Source organism: Balaenoptera ricei, chromosome 3 (genome assembly GCF_028023285.1).
Source record: "Balaenoptera ricei isolate mBalRic1 chromosome 3, mBalRic1.hap2, whole genome shotgun sequence".
In the NCBI taxonomy this organism is placed as follows: Eukaryota; Metazoa; Chordata; class Mammalia; order Artiodactyla; family Balaenopteridae; genus Balaenoptera; species Balaenoptera ricei.
This window is the reverse complement of record NC_082641.1, coordinates 30,354,367-30,371,474: the sequence shown is the minus strand read 5'-3', so window position 1 is coordinate 30,371,474 and position 17,108 is coordinate 30,354,367. Positions and strand designations below refer to the sequence as shown.

General features: G+C 47.2%; 2 protein-coding genes across 11 annotated transcripts in view; one reads left to right on the top strand and one right to left on the bottom strand.

Annotated features, from left to right (window-relative positions):
• SKP2 (S-phase kinase associated protein 2) overlaps positions 1-16,140 on the bottom strand; it is a 58,612-nt gene extending 42,472 nt beyond the window's left edge. For 2 of the 3 annotated variants that reach the window (XM_059916236.1, XM_059916234.1), the window contains exons 1-5: positions 15,988-16,140; positions 15,208-15,479; positions 4,382-4,493; positions 1,797-1,940; positions 349-483 (exon numbers count right to left, since the gene is read on the bottom strand). In XM_059916236.1, the coding sequence (XP_059772219.1) occupies positions 349-483; positions 1,797-1,940; positions 4,382-4,493; positions 15,208-15,479; positions 15,988-16,031 (707 nt within the window). In that variant the 5' untranslated portion in view covers positions 16,032-16,140. The other variant, XM_059916235.1, reaches the window with a different exon arrangement.
• A 200-nt stretch (positions 16,141-16,340) lies between these two features.
• The window catches only part of LMBRD2 (LMBR1 domain containing 2), a 71,227-nt gene continuing 70,459 nt past the window's right edge, over positions 16,341-17,108 (top strand). For 5 of the 8 annotated variants that reach the window (XM_059916227.1, XM_059916222.1, XM_059916230.1 and 2 more), the window contains exons 1-2: positions 16,341-16,547; positions 16,857-17,048. The gene's annotated coding sequence lies outside the window, so the exon portion shown is untranslated. The other 3 variants (XM_059916224.1, XM_059916226.1, XM_059916223.1) reach the window with 3 other exon arrangements.

Below are 17,108 nucleotides of genomic sequence, written 5' to 3'. Positions count from 1 at the left end.
GAAGGCTGCCTTCTCGAAATTTAATGAGGTCTCTGTGTGTTGCCACATATTCGCCAACGCACCTAACAAACACACAGCACTGTAATTACTTGTTTCTCCCACAAATGAGGGAGGGACCATGCCTTGATTCATCCCTGTATGTCTAGAACCTAGCACGAGCCCCGGCAATATAGTTAGCATGCAAACTTTGGTTGCCTAGGTGAGTCCTAGAAAGTTTTGTGGAAGCTGGAACACTGCACTGGATATTTTCTGAGTCCATCTGGATATGGACAGGACACCCCAGGTATGCTCAGGAAACAAAATTAACAAAACAACTGACTTTGTGACACGCTCCTGGCTGCCACTCACTTGACAATGGGATCCGAAAGCCGCAGGCCTTCTAAGCTGAGATTCTGCAACTTGGAGCAATGAGACAGAAGGCCGTGGAGGGCAGACACATCGATCACCGAGTTCGACAGGTCCATGTGCTGTACACGAAAAGGGCTGAACACAGAAGGAATAAAAAGAGGTTCCACAAGGTGGCTTACACCAGCACATCCAGCTCACAACCGACCCTTTTCTCCTCCCCACCTGGGCAGTCCATCACAGACAAGACCCTAAATACGCATTTCAAATATTAGCTATAGTTTTGGTCATAAAATAAGTTGCTACTAGCTAATTCCCACCCTCGTTTGTTTTAAAATTCGAGAGCATTTTTGCCAAGTCCAGATGTTGTGCCAGTATAGTCCCAGGTAGAAAATCAACTAATGGGCATCGTGAGAATGAGCTGGATGTGGATGACAAAAAGGTTACGCCTATGATGACTCCCAGCAAGGGTGAGTGGGTAGAGTGCCAAAACAGGGAAGACTGTGGACGGTAAGTTGTAAAGGGAGGCTAATATCGTGGTTCTTGGTATGGCTATGCTAATATTAAGGTACTTGGAGGAAATCCAGGTGTGGAGGTTTTTAGGTAATTAGAAATAAGAGTTTGTTTGAAAGAGAGGGCGGGGCTGGAGATGAGACTGTGAGAGTCTTGGCATAAACATGGGTGTACAGGACACAGCTTGTCCGAAGACAGTGTGTGGATCAGGAAGAGAAGGCAGCCAGGCACAGACCCTAGAGGAACAAAGCCAAGCACGCACGTGAAGGAGACCAAGAAGGAAGAGCCGCAGGAGAAGGATAAACACCCGTGGGAGAGGAGTGTCGCCATACGACCCCGGCGAGAAGGCAAAAAGGCCTCGAGTCGGGATGCGTGTTTCATCCTCAGCTCTGCTTATTTTTCTGTTCAGTACCTAGTTATTCCACTCAAGTGTGAGACGGCACTGAACCACACTGCAAAACTATCAGTAATACTTTTTCAGAACAGTCTACAAAACACACCAAGAGAGGGCCTTTTTTTTCAGGATGCAAATTTGTCCATGATAGGATCAGAAACTCAAGAGTGACAAAACCTGAAAGGATGCCTCACATTTTTTCTTGATCAGAAATGGGCAGTGGGGAAATAACTACGCTGCCTTGCATCTGTTGGTGAGGGCTCTGCTTGGCTCCTGCCTCATGGGACTCTGGACGCCCATCTACTGAGGACCCCAAGTGCATCTAAGACCCTGGGAAGAGCCCAAGAGCAGCCCTGAGTTAAAATGGGAATGATGTCACTGAAACCTGTGCCATGTTTCAACACAAAGGCCACACGGCAAAATATGCAACTAACTCTCCATTATGCACAGATGACCTGTCATAGGGCATACAGCTGAATATAGGAAAAAAGACATTTTGATCTGTTTTCCATCCCAAGATTTTCCAGGGATTTTCCTTTCTTACCTGAAACGTTCAACAAACGGTTGGTCCATAAACGATCGTGGGCAGCGGAAGGCAACCACCCCTCGAGACAGCAGCCGACCAACCACATCTGGGTGGAGGTTTCTGCCCGTGAGGTCTAAGGTCTGCCAGAGAGACTCATCAAACCTGGAAAAGAGGAGGTGCTGTGTTTGGGAAGCCGGGGCACTGGTTACTGGAGGCCCTCGCCACCGTTACTAACGTGAGGACACGGCCACTAAATCGCCTTGAAGCAAATTCCGAAGGCATCTTTGTTTTTGACTATACAATTACCTATGATTTTTTTTTTAATTAATCAATTTATTTATTTATTTATTTATTTTTGGCTGTGTTGGGTCTTCGTTTCTGTGCGAGGGCTTTCTCCAGTCGCGGCCTCTCCCATTGCGGAGCACAGGCTCCAGACGCGCAGGCTCAGTAGTTGTGGCTCACGGGCCTAGTTGCTCCACGGCATGCGGGATCCTCCCAGACCAGGGCTCAAACCCGTCTCCCCTGCATTGGCAGGCAGATTCTTAACCACTGCGCCACCAGGGAAGCCCTACCTATGATATTTTTAAGGCATTATTGAATATCTCCTGGTCCTATCACGGATCAGCTTTTATTTTCCTCTTTATATGGATTTCCAATTTAGCTGGTTCAATGCTATCAGGAGCAATGCAATGATCTAGAACCAGAGAATACAATTGCAGGTTTCAAATCAATTCGATAACTTTAAAAATGATTGTTCAAATCACTCAACTGATTATCGAACGAGTAGATAGGTTCAAAATGGCTCAAATGATCCCATTTGCCATTTTTGTGAAGCATGAACAGGCTACCTCTATTACCCTAACGAACGTGTAAATGTACCTAAAAGAAGGAAAGTTTTTACGACTTTATTATGAGACACAGTTATCAGATATCTATTAGGAAAAAGTCATAGTTCAGCTCTGTTTTACAATACCTTAAAAGCTTGAAAAATATATATACGCACAAAAATATAGGTATATACATATGAACTAATGGGAAGGAAAAAGGTAAAAATATTATTTAGATTTTAGATAGTGTTTCTGAAGCAAAAAGGAGGTGCCAAAATGTATGAAACAACACGATAAAGGAGCTTTAATACCCAGAGACTAATTCAATTTAACAAAAAAGAAAACATGAGATCAAGCCCATGAGGGAACATTTTAAATATCTACAAGAATTTTACTTTTTAATACTGCTTGCAGACCACTGGCTAGAGCTTCAAAATAATTCTACACAAACAGATTGTCAACATGTTATTCGACCTCTATTATTAAGAAGGCAGGACTGCAGTGCCTGGCATATAATAAGTGCTTAATAAATGTCAGTTATAACTTTTATGACAGTTGAAATGAAGATTAATAGACTCTGCATGGAGAGGACAGCTGGTGGAAAAAGAAAATCAATATGGGGTCACTTGGGCAGGGATAAGTGAAAGTCAACCGCCATTTACCTGCTCCAGTATTGCAGGTGTGCAGACCTCTCTGTGGCTCTTCTAAGCAGATACAGTCGGCCCTCCCTATCCACGGGTTCCGCATTCGCGGATTCAAGCAATCACACATCCCCGGATACAGAGACAGACTGTCCTACGCCATTTTATATAAGGGACTTGAGCATCCGTGGATTTTGGTATCCACAGGAGGTCCTGGAACCGATACCCAGCGGATACCAAGGGACGACTGTAGCCCTGTAAATACCTAGAGTGTCTTATTTCCAGCACACCCGTGAATGGAAGGGTAGGGGCTCCTGCGGTCTCACAACGAGAGTCCTAGATGTGTGGAGGGGGGAGAGAGACAGATGGCCTTTAAGCACAAAGCAAAGCATGGCCAGAGGTTAACGGGTAGGAGAAAAGGTGAAGATGGAAAGGCAGTCATTCCCGCCCCCCCCCCCCCCCGCTTCTGGCCCGTTACTGCCGTCCCAGCTCACCAAGACTCTCCCCGTGCAGCTCACCGTCCACACTTGAAAAGTGCTGCCCCCGAACCAACAAAAACCCCAACAACTGTCGGCTGCCATGCGCTGAACGTTTCTACGAGCTGAGCACTGCCCTGGCATCTTTATACCGCATCCTCACAGCGGCGCTGTCCTGAAGGTACCATCACCCCCATTTTATATATGGGGGGGACTGAAGCTCAGAAGTGTCAAGAACCTCGCTCAGGTCCCCCAAAGCCTAAGCGGCAGAGGCTGGCTTCCCACTCAGGTCTAATGCCAGAGCCGCGAGTTCTCTCTCCCACTGTACTCACTGCCCAGCCCAGCCGGCGCGTGAGCAGCAGCTATGCCTTCACACACACCCATCACTCCCCTCACTCTCGGTACGTTGCCCAGTAAACACGGGCTACACCGAATACAGGGAAAGGAGGTTTTCAGAAATGGGGTAAGTCACTTCCGGTAGCTCCCTCCCTTCACTCTGAAATAAGACACTGATTATTAATAAAAGGGAGAAGATACCTAGTTTGCTTTGTGCTGCCTTATTTTTCTTGGTTTTCAGCTTCACCAGACCCAAATGAATAAATAAATAACCCTTCTTTTCTCCTCCTCCACATATACCAGAAGGGGTGAAAAATACTTACGCTAGATGATACCATCTCTTACAAACACTGGAGACTTTCAGAAGTTCAGGGAGGCACAGACAGGAGAAGATTCCTAAGAGCAGCTCGTCTGGAAGGGAGTCCCATGAAACACCTTTGAGGGGAAAAAAGAAAAAAAAAAAAAAAAGTGTCTTCCCATCACCATTCTTTTGCCCTATCAAGTCTACTGAGCCTTTTCATGCACTTAAAGCATATACAACACGTAGCTTAAACAGGGGAATTTAATGCTAAATGAATTCCTCATCCTCACAAATGTTTTTCTGTTCACCCACTGTCTGTGTACCCTGAAGTGAGTACCATACTTTCTCAGCAAAGGAGAAAAGAGAATATCAAGAATACTTTTCATAACATTCTTCTCTTCAGTGCCCACCAGCCAGTCTTGGGCAAGAACTATACTAACAGTGGTTCACAGCAAGTCCCACGCTGCTCAGATCTCAGACAGCAATGTCTAAGACATCACGATGCTTTTGGTTGCCAAGGAACGCCTCACTTCTCTCTGAAGTGGATTCAGTGGTGCATTTATCAAGTAGTGACCTTATTTAAAAGGCAAACGAACCTTCCTCTCTCTTCTTTCAGGTTTACAGAAAGCACTCAGAAGTCAATTTACCTAAAAGTGCAATATCAAAAGGGTGTTCTCATCTATTAATTCAACAAATATGTACTGAGCACTTAACTCTGACGCCAGGGATCGTTTCAGGTGTTGGGGAGAAAGCAGAAAACAAGACAGACAGAATACTTTTTCACGGAACTTACATTCCGGCAGGAGGAAACGATCACATGATATTAGATGATACGCTAAAAATTGTTCAATATGTTAAAAAGTACATGATATGTTAAAATTGATTAGTGCTATGCAGAAAACTTACGCGGGGTAAAGGACAGGACGCGGAGTACGGGGGCCAGTGTTCAAAGTCTGAGCACAGCGGCCAGGGAAGACCTTACCGAGCCGGTGATCACTGAGGAAAGGCTGAACAGAGAGGGGGCCAGCCTTGTGAGTCTCTGGGGTGTGTTCGAGGTGCAGGAACAGCATGTCTGTTTTAAGGAACAGCAAGGAGGCCAGTGTAGAACAGAGTGAGCAAGTTGTGGGAATGATGGAAGAGGTCAGCGAGGTGAGAGGGGGCCGGGTCAGGCAGGGCTAGAGAAGCCTCAGCTTTGACTCTGAAGGTGCTGAGGAGACACCAGGGGGTTCTGAGCACAGGAATGACAGCATCTCACGGACGCTTTAAAAGGATCACTCTGGCTGCTGTGTGCAGAATAAACTGGAGGGAGAAAAAGGTGCATGCAGGAAAACCAGTTTTCTTAGTCTTATAAAAGCAAACTCTAAACAGCTATTCAACAAGTATTAAACTCTTACCTATGAATGTACAGAATAACCCACAAGATCGGGTTAACATGACAATGGCCTAGAAGGAAATAAGTATGCACCAAAGAAATACTGAGTGATTTAGATTAGATTTAGAGTGGTTAGATGAGTTCAATAACTTGCCTTCTCAGTTTCTCTCTACCTCCAATCCATCTGCTACACCAATTCTAGCGCTATCCTCTCCTCTCTGTGATGGTTAATTTTAGTATCAACTTGACTGGGTCAGGGGGTGCCCAGATATTTTGGTTAAACACTATTCTGGGTGTGTCTGTGAGGGTGTTTCAGGATGAGATTAACATTTGATCAATGGACTGAGAAAAGCAGATTGCCCTCCCCAGTTGTGGGCGTGCCTCATCCAATCCAAGGCCAGGTTAGACCAAAAGGCTGATGAACGGAGACCTGTCTCTCTCTCCTGTCTTTGAGCTGGGACCTGGGTCTCCTCCTGCCTTCAGACCTGGATTGAAACTTGTACCATCTGCTCTGCGGGGTCTCAGGTCTTTGGGACTGAAGATCTTGGGACTTTTCAGGTTCCAGGACTGCACAAGCCAATCCCTTATTAATAAATCTCCCTATATCTCCTATTTGTTCCGTGTCACTGGAGAACCCTAACACTCCCACCTCCCCATTTAAAAGGTGTTAACGGACATTACACCAGGCTCTGTGGAGAACATGATGGAGAGCTGGAGAGAGCATGGAGGAGAGTGATAAACATGGCAGTCCGACTCTTTTCTCCTATTCCTGGGCAATCTTTTGAAAACGTCTATGCCCGTCCCTCAATGAGACCCTTCAGTGGTGTCCCTTGAATATTCACTCTAAAGTCTATACTGCTTAGCATGAAATTCAAAGCTTTCTGGCAGTGCCCCACTTATTTTTCTAGGTTCATTATCTAGAAATATGTTCCAGCCATTTGGAGCTACTTGGAATTCTCAGAATGAGTCATTCTTCGTCACATCTCAATGCCTCTGTACATGCTGTGCCCGCCCCCGACTGCTATTAATTTAACATCAAGTGGCCATTAATGCCCCAACTCCTATGGACGGCCTCCCGTGACATCACCAAGAACAGGTTGCTTTTTAAACCACGATTTCATTATTTGCTTAGTCACCTGTGTAGGCCCCCACGAGGCCATGAGTTCTTGAGAATGAGAACCCGATTTTTTTCTTTTTTTAAATAGTCTTTGTATTCTAAGGACACAATGTCTGATACATTCATCCATTCATATGTTTATTGAACATGTACTACATGCTGGGATCTGTTCTACAGACAAAGATGAGCAAGGCATGGCCTGCTCAGACTTTCAGAGACACCGATAAATAAACAGGAAATTCCAAGCAAGTATCACCATGGGCTGCAGTAGGGTTCAGGGTGCTGTGCTGTGCTGCGCAGGGTATGGGGGTGGAGCAGTGGTCAGGGAAGTAGCCTCTATGGAAAAATGAGGAGGAAAGATGCAGCTGCTCAATGAACCCCTGCCCCCCCCCCCCCAGAGAATAAAATAAAGGACTGACTGAGGCTCTGAAACCTAGGGGCAGAGGGATGAAGGCAGATAGATCATCCACGCTGCGCCTGGACCATGTTCTGGGGAGGCAGCTCCAACAAACCTCCATCACTGCCACAAAGCTCCTGGTCCAAGGTCAGTGTGGATAGAGCTTCTCCAACAGGGCTCCTGTCCTGCTCCCCAGATTGGAGAAAAGTTTTTCTTCCGTTAATTCTTCTTAACTCCCTGACCTCTGCTGCTTCTCACGTATACAGATCAGATGCTGGCATTTCATTCGGCAAAAAAATCATATACTTAGTCACTTCCAACCCAACGTGTTGAGATTTTTACTATGATCTGCACAGACCATCCTGACACCACGTACTTGGCCCCCGCCACAAGTGTGAGGATTACTGGATTGAGGAAGGAGCACAGCTTCGACTGGAATTCGACTACATTGCCTCCAAGACTACGAACCTTAGGCAAGTTACTCAATCCCTCTGGGGCTCGGTTTCTTCATTTGTAGGAATGGGAATCAAAAGGTTTATCTTGCAAAGTTGTTCACTATGAAGACTAAATAACTTATGACAAGAGGTTAAGCAGCAGAGAGTCAAACTTTCTCTTCTTGCCTCTATTCCTCTCCTTTCTCCATAAAATCTGTACATTTTCCTCTTGTAACCTTTTCTTTTCAATGCTGCTTGGGATTTTCACCTACGTGAAAACACCCACGGTGGGAGTAGGGTTTGGACAAGGGCTGCCTGGTATGATTTACTGAGACCCCCCCCCAAACTGTCCTCTACCCAAGTTTGGGATCCCCAGAAGCAGATCCTGAGGACATGAACTAAAGTAGTTTATTTGGGAAGGGATCTCAGAAGTACTGGAAAGAGCGAAACGAGACATGGAAGGGCAGGAAGCCAATTTGGGTATGTGAATAAGCAGATTACCGCTATGGGCAACTGGGCTTCAAATCTGCAGGGCACTCCAGGGAAGCATATGGCACCTGCCCCAGAGTGGCCCCAGCCAAGGGCACAGGTGTTGGGGCATTAATCCACCAACTGCTGTCAGTCATTGGTTGGCAGCTTCTGGGAGAGGGCAGGAATGTTGACTGTCTAGCACCTCTGCCCAGAGAAAGCCCTCAAACACAGAGTGTCATCTACATGGAGGAGAAAGCCTTCGGCATAAAAGGGAATGGTGAGCTTCAAGGAGCTATGGATGGGGCACCGAAGTGTCTACCAAAGATGGTGAGGAAAGGAAATAGGGAAGCTTGTTGTGAAGTGTAGGGCAGGAGAAATAAATAAATTAATGAACTTGGTGCTTCCCATTTTATTAGAAAGACATAAGAAATCAAGAACAATTAGAATACGAGATCAGTAATTCAAACGCTAGAAGGAAAATGTGGCAAGCGATGAATGCAGATGTTTGCCGAGGACAGCAAAGCCAGGCAATGAAGCCACACAAGTAAGCTAAGTCTAGAATTAGGAGGGCTTTGCACTGCAACGTCCATCTTCACCTGCCCAACTCCTAGTCATCCTTCAGACCTCAGCTTAAGTGTCACTCTCTCAGAGGAGCATTCCCAGGTCACCACCACAGCCCCCATACCCAGATTTGCACATCTAGCACCCAGCACAATACCTGACACATAACAGGCATTCACTAAATCATTGCTCAATGCATTATACCTTTTACTCCCCCTTCACGCAAACTGTGAATGTGCTAATTCTGTATCTGTGTGACTGGTTAACCTTCCTTAACCTATTAACTGCTACACCTGGCGCCTAGGATGAACCTGGCGATGAACATTAGAAAGTACTCAACTGATATTACACAAAGGAATGACTGACACCCAAGAGAAGAATGCTGGCTTTATTTTATAGACAGGCAAGACTGTCGGCCTCTTAGGACCAGTTTCCTCACTTGTAAAATGACAAGGCTGGCCTAAGGCTCCACTTCAATATACATTCCTGGGTGCCTAACTAATGCACGAGTGTGTAAGCACGGTCCCTGCCTGGCGGCCTCAGTGGGAGACAAACTAATAAACAAAAACATAACCTGACATTTAAAACTGCCATTTACTGAGAGCCCTAAAAAGTCTCAGACATTTATTAATGCACACTGATTCTAATGTGTCCGTGTCCTAAGTCGTAGTATCCCGTTTTATAGATGAGGAAGCTTGTCTTAGTGGGGTTATTAATTAACCTCACCGAGGTGCTATCAACGATTAGGTGGCAGAGCCAAGAGGCCAACGTGGGTCTCTTCTGTCTGTTTCCAAACCCCACATCCTGAGGTGAAGGCACAGAGCCACACAGGAGGATGCCTGAAGGCTGGCCAGGTGGCACGGGGCACAGCACCTGCAAAGGAATGGCACGGCCCTGTAGGTGTTTGGGGGGATGAGGCTAAAGATAGAAACCCGGGGACAAAGGTGGTGTCCTCTGTCAGCACACAAGCAGTCTTGGAGGTGGGGGGAGGGGCTTCACGAGAAGATGTAACTGTGACTAAAGGGACAGGTCACACAACCAGCAAAGGGCCGAGTGGGAATCCAAACCCAGGTCCGACTCCGAATCCTGCCCTCTTGCTACCCTAGGATTCTCTCTCCTATTCTGAGTACTTAATTTTCTACAAGTTTTTTAAAAGGTGAGAATTAAATCTGACTTGCTACGGAAAAAGGAATCTATCAGGGCTTGGGAGGGAGGGGAGAGGGCAGAGGGAGTAAGACAGAGATGCGGAGAGCTCTCAGCGGGTCAACGAGCAGATAGAAGACGCAACGGCCGAGAAAATGCACAGCCTCCGCGAGCAGCCAAGTACCCAGGGCTCCACGGAGCCGATCGCAGGACCACACTGACACTGATTCTAGGGCCCCTGGTAGGGGTGAAGGCCAGGGGGCGTTTCACAGCCTGAAACTGGGTACTGTTCCAGCAGAAGAGGCAGAGTCTGTCTTCATGTAGCTGCCCCAGGGGCTGGTATCCAGGCTTGGGATATGCTTAATCTAATTTTACTTGCCATATTTAATTCTCAAAACATCAACCATCTGTTTCCTGGATTCCTGACTACACTGCTGCCTGGTCTGTCTGCCCAGAGAGGATGAGAAAGTCCAGAGCAAGTCTTTCTTCCACTCACCTCTTCTAAACCCTCCAAGGCTGCACAGCAGACCTGCACAGTAAGGAAAAGAATTAACCCCACGGACTCTAGTCTTCAACGACACAGAAGCAGTTAAACATACTTCGGAGCCATGAAAGGTGAAAACTGGCCAGATTCACAAACCTGCTAGTCACCACCCTCAGCCACCAGTATCACCACTTATTCCTCTGGTGTAAAGCCAGCTGTCCACTTCTGTACCCTCATCACCTCCCATGCCTCTTAAAGTCCTCTGGAAACAGTGCTTGTTGAAGAGTTTTCAATGCTTTAGGACTTTGCAGTATAGGTAACATCTTATTTGACATGTTTATTTCTTGGAACATCACCTACACTCATGTAAATTCAAACTCCAAAGTCATCTCAGTCTTTGATCCTTAAAGTCACCCGTCTCTTTAAGCACAGATAAACAATTATATGTGAAGAATAAGCAGATACAGGTATTCACATCTACTGTTTTCTGGGGGGTTTTTTTGTTTGTTTGTTTGTTTTTTAAGGGCGGAGGCTCACCTCATGTTCATGCTTTTGCTAGCTTGTTTTAAGTATTAACAACCTATGCTTCCTTTCTGGGAAACTACAAACGGATTCTGCCATCCGGGATGAGGTTTCCTTCCTCTTCCTACAAATCATGAAGAGAAACACTAGACCACGCTAGCTCTTGGTATTTTGGGTTTTTTATTGTTATTTTTTAGCTGGCTAGACAAAACTGAAAAAAGCAAAACAGGAAAAAACTAAAACAGGGGTCCTTGATGACCCCTCTCAACCCCATATTTCTATGCTCAACCCTGGGATGTGGGAAGAGTAACTAAGAAACCATGAAAATTGGGATTTGGAGAATTAGGTACAGGGTACAAGCTCTAGGAGAGCAGGATCTTTGGTCCGTTATGTTCACTGCTGGATCCCCAATCTCTAGAATGACGCTCCATCAACATTTGCTGAATGAATGAACGGAAGCTAGAGGGCAAAGAAAGGTGCCTGGGAGGGTCCTGTAAAGGCTCTTTCAGAGCTGAGTTTTGGGAGCTGAGGGCTGAGATTCATCGGTGAGTCATGAAATCAATTTATTTGACGAGCATTGTTTTGAAAGAATGAAACGGAAGAGAATAGGAAACATCTTAGTAAGGAGAAATCTAGATTTGTGAAATTGTGGTTCCAGATACACACCCAGCATTGCAACGTAAAATATATTTCTTATTGGTTATTAAAAAACAAAAAAGAAAGAAAGAAAGAAAGGGAGAGAAAGGAGGAAAAACGTTTGCCTGGGGATATTGAAAAGCAGATTCCCACGCTCAAGGCAGGACTTCTGGGATCAGAATCTCTGGAATTTTGCACTTTGAACATGTTCCCTTGGGGATACCAGCAGGCTCTAAACTTTGGAGTCTCCAGTCTGAAAACCACTGTGGGGCTTGGAATCTGAAGCAGTTTAACAGCCACGGGAGAGCTGATCAACAAATCAGTTCAAGAGCGTTTCCATGGCTGTGCCCTGTTTGGGAGGTCGGGGGTGGGGAGATGGGGGGTGCAGAAGACAGGGGACCAGGACAGGCATTTAACAACCGTGAATAAAATGCAGTTGTTCTCTTTCTGTCCATTACTGACCTCATCACTGGGCCATTTCCTCCTCCCGATTCCTTCTACACACTCACCCCAAAGGTCAATCAGACCTGTCCTGGTATGGCTTGGCCACAACGTTTTCGTCTTCCAAAATAAGCAGATGAAGAGGATTTAGTGACCAGATGTGAGCCTGGCTTGGGGCCGGCAGAAAAGAGAGACTGACGAGTGAAGAACCAAGAACAACTCACACAGCCCAAGGCCACTGTCATCAGATAGCGATGGAAAGCAGGTGTGGCCTGTTCCAGCCGAATCCTGCAGCGCTCTTAGCCACCTGTCCCGACAACTGCAGACAAAACTCGCTTGAATGACGATCCAGCACCACTGGAAGCCCAGTGGGCACCCTCTACACCAGCTGTCCCTCCCCCTGCACCCCTGGCTCTGCCCCTCCACCCTCCACACCAATTAACCCATCTCTACTGTGCGTAATTCCACGCACAGACACAGCATAGAACTGGTGTCCCTCCCTGCCTCTCCCTTAGGTCACAACAAACATAAAACTCACGACTTTTTTCCTCTCACTTCAGATAAATACATAGTTTTGAAGTCAATTTTAACAGTCTAGACTCAGTGACTGGACCATTTCCAGATCCTTCTCTCTTTTCTCAGAGCCTCTGCTTTGCTGAGTAGAAGGAGGAAGCGTGTCTATGTCCAGTAGGGATCACCATGGAAGCTCTGGGTCATTCTGGCACAAGGGGCTCCCTCCCTCTGGCCTCCTAGAGCATCTGCTGCCTGAACCACTCAACAGCTGCTACCGCATGAGCTGCCATCTTTTGCTGTGAGCTTCTCTTACTATGTATTCTCTTTTCTCCTCAACTTGACTTGCAATTTCCTAGAAGACGGCAGCCATCCCTTGATCTTCTGTCTTGTTTCCATAATGCCTTGCTTTAAAAATGTCATTTGTATGTCCACCTGTGTGTGTGAATGCGGAAGGACACACAGCAATCACTCCATGTCAGAAGCTATCGGCACTGGACAAAGTCATCAAAAGCTGCTCATCTTAGCAGGAAGTGTCTTTCACCACATTTGGTTAGTCAAGCACCAAATTGCTCGTGCTGCATTCCAGACACTAAAAATAGCAGTGACATTCAATTTTGAAGCAAAAAGATCTACGGGAACAGGGTCAGGCGAACAGGATTAAGGGCAAAAGACAAGTGAAGTAGCCTCTCAACTGGGTGTCACCTTGTCCACCAAATTAACTGGATTTACTTGCTGAGTGTTATGTGCAGGCAGCATGCTAAGGGCTTTATGTATACTCTTTCATTTAATCTTCACAGTAACCCATGAAGCGGGTATTACTATTCCATTTCACAAAGAAACTAAGGAACAGGTAGCTCAAACAACTTCCCAAGGTTGGTAAACAGAACAACTGGAATTCGAAGCCAGATGCGCCTGACTTCACCACAATCCTTCACTGCCTTTCTAATTAATCCAACACCAAATATAGATCCTCATAACTTGAGGGTTCTCTTTCCCTAAAGAAACGGTCAAAAGCCAAAAAAACAGATTTTTTTTTTTAAAGCAAGCGAGCAACCAACCAACCCATCAACCTTCCTCAAAGAAAGCCAGATGGGGGAATTCAGGAATATACTTCTTTACCTTGGCTCTGCAAGACTTCGTCTTTATTTCTTGACTCTGTCTCTTCTTCTCCATCATGACCCACCCAATTTCAGTTTAGACTATGATCACCTCTTCTACAGACAATTTCAAAGTCTCCTAAGTCTGTCCACTCTAATGTCAGGATCTATCCAGAAGCTGACCGCTGCTTATACTACTCCCACACCTCTCGACAAGTCTCTAAGTTTTTATCCTCAACTCCCCAAAGTTTAGTCTCAACACACCAGTGTGTCCTTTTAAAAGGTCACATCACAACTCTGCTCAATGGCACCTCTAGCCCGTCTCCCACTACTCTCCCCTTTGCTCATCCACTCTGGGAATATGGCTTCCTTATTGTTCCTTGAACAAACATAACATTCCTCTGCCCCAGGGTCTTTGCACTAGCTGCTCCCTCTGCTTGGGGCTCTCTTCTCCAAGATATTTGCGAGGCACGTTCCTTCATCTCCTTTAAGCCTTTGTTTAAAGTTCACTGTCCGAGCGAGGCTTTCCCTTAATACCCTGCAAACCAGCTTCCCACCCCAGGACCATCAATCCCTCTTGGCTTGTTCTATTTTTGTTTTTAGCCATAGCACTTATTCTCATATACTAGACACCAGATTTACGTTTACTGCATCCTCCCTCTAGAACAGAAGCTCCATGAGGGTAGAAATGCTTTTGTTTTGCTCACTGCTGTATCCCCAGCACCTAGAACAATGCCTAGCACACGGAATGTGCTCAGCAAATATTTGCTGAATTAATGTTTTACATGGCTTGCCAGCAAGAAAAACTGATAACCCCGGGTCAATGCACTATGTTTACCCTATGGCTTTGAGTACTCCCGGGGCTCTGATCCACTCTGGGAGGCATTTATTCACCTGCTTGAGAAGCCTGGGAACTGGGAGCTATTAAGAGTGGAACGATGTGGTGAGTTCTACATTTCAATCAGTTCACTCTAGCTCTGGGGGATGGATCTGGGGAGGATAAGGCTGGAATTATGAGTCCATTCCAGTAATCAGGCAAGAGATGATGACAGCTTGAGAAATATTTAGGAGACAAGAGGGAAAGATTCAATGATTGGTTGGATGTTGGGGGATGGTGGGAATCTGACTAACCTTCAGGTTTTGGGGTTGGGGAACTGAACAGATAACACGGTTAGTAATGAAGACAGAGCATCCAGAAGAATCCCACTTGGGAACGGACCTGGGAAGATAAGTCTCCTCCCCTTAGTTCAACATTCACTTTAGCAGCCCCTTGACAAATAACTAAAGTGATTACAGCAAAAAGCTCAACCGGGGCTACAGAGCAGCAGAATATAAACAAAAAGAATCCTAGAGGATCATCGCTTTGTTCCCAGTTGTCAATGGCAATGAGCTGGCCTTTGACCAGGCAGAGTCCCTCATAAAGAAAAAGTATGGAGTGTCTTTTCATGGGTTAAAAGTCGGTCGTGCCCCTTAAGAGATACACATACCAACATTTCTGTAAACTTCAGAGACAATGAGTTGTCCCATTTCTTTGGAAAATAACTTCAGAATTCAGCAATTTTAAAAGGGCCCCATCCTAAAGGCCCCTGAACAAAGGTTTACCAACAAAACAGTTTAATCCACCACTTACTGGACTGATAGTTTTACCCTCATACCTTACCTGGAAAGTTCTCTCGATTTAGCTTAGGTCTGCGGACAATCACAAAGTCCTTGTCATTCCCTTTGCTCTTCAGCCGTTTTCGTGGGGGGCTCTGCGGGTGGCCCAGGTTTGAAAGCAGTTCCTGGGGGATGTTCTCACTGTCCACCTCCTCCTTCTCCAGGGCGGAGACCCCCATGCCTGAAAGCAGTTCAGAAGTCTTGCTAGAATCCCATCCCCACGTGAAGCTGGTGGTAACGTTGCTACTCTGGTCGGGAATCTCCTGGAGGTGTTTCCTGCAGAAACGCACAATAGCCCCACGTTCCTTTCAAAAACACACCCGTAAATAATTCCAAGGTAGGCCTAAAGGAAGCTGCAAGTTATGCATTGCAGAAAACTTTCACAGCAGCTAACTGAATTGCATTTCTACGCGCCGGCGGCGAGTTCCCAAGAATAAAAGAGAAAATAACCAAACAAATCGAACACATCGAAAAGTCTTTTCGATTTACGATCATGCAGAAGGCCTCAAGAATTTCTTAAAGTGGAAGGAACAGACAAGGAAAGAGGGAGGGCAATCATACAGTGATTGAAAACAGCAGCCGGAAAGCCCAATAAGGGAAGCCAAATAAAATCGCACGCTGATCACCGCGCTAAAGCATCCACCCATCCACGTTTTCCCAAAGAAGAGGCTAAGCAACCATTCACATTACAGCATTACTAACAATACTAGCAAGTAGCAAAATTCGCGGCCTTAAAGAATTAAGACGGTCCATTCATGTCTGCCCCTTTTTGCAATCGGTTTACCTGTGCATGGCGTCCGCAGGTTCGGGAGTTTTAAATGCGTGCATTAATTGCAGAGGTGCCCGCCTCCCGGATTCCCGCTTTGGCGCGCGGCGGCGCACTGCGTGCGGCTCCTGCCCCCAGCAGCTAGACCCGCGAACTCTATCAACGTTCCATCCCCGCCGCGCGCGCAGAATTCTTCTGCCCGCTCTCCTCCGCGGCCGCCGTCTGCGGCTCCGCTGCCTGCTGGGAATTGTAGTTTCGGCCCTGCCTGGTGGTCCGGCTGCCTCGCCACTACTTCGTTTCCTTGCAGCTTTGCCCGCCTTCAGGATACCCACAACCCCCTGCGGCTGCGGGACCGGACGGCCCACAGGGTAGGCGGGGAAGCGGAAGCGGGCGGTACTCCGGCTGACTGGGAAATGTCAGCTGCTTGATTGGGGTCGGGTTTTCCTTTCCCCGGACCCCGCAGGCCTTCAGGTGACCGCCACCGCCGTCGCCAGGGAGCGTGGGTCCCAGACCCTGGACGGCTTTGGCGGACGCGGGGTTTCCCGGTCCTTCTGGACGCTGTCCGGCGTGATCGGACGGTGAGCCTGAGGGGGAGAGCGTGAGGCACTTTGGGGTCTGGGGCGGAGCGCGGGCGGAGAGAGGGGGACCCCGGAGACCCAGAGAGGCCGCCGCCGCGGGGCCCACGTCCCCGGCAGCGGAGTGGAGGCGGTGACCCGCTCCGCCGGCCAGGTGAGAGGTTGCGGCCGCGGGCGTCACACCTGTTCGCCCCGCTGCCCGGAGCTGCGTTCTCCACCGGGGAGAGGACGGCCCTTAGGACTAGGTCTGTGGACAGGATCCTTTCTTCATCTGTAAAATAGGCACTGTGGCAAGCGACGCTCATTTCACAGGCTTGGAGTCGGGGTCAAATCGGATAACGCGTGTGAAAGCGCTTTGTAGACGAAAACGCGGTTCAGACGAGAGGCGGCGGTTTAATTTTAGGGCAGCAGGAGATCACGGTGGTTCCTGTGTGCAGTGGCAACGCTGAGCATCCCCTTGCAGCCTCGAGAAGGCTCATACATGCTAACATGAGAACAAATAAGGTGAGTAATTGTTTGCAAAGGGCTTTCAGTGCAACGCTAGGCGCCGCCAGCAAAGCCATT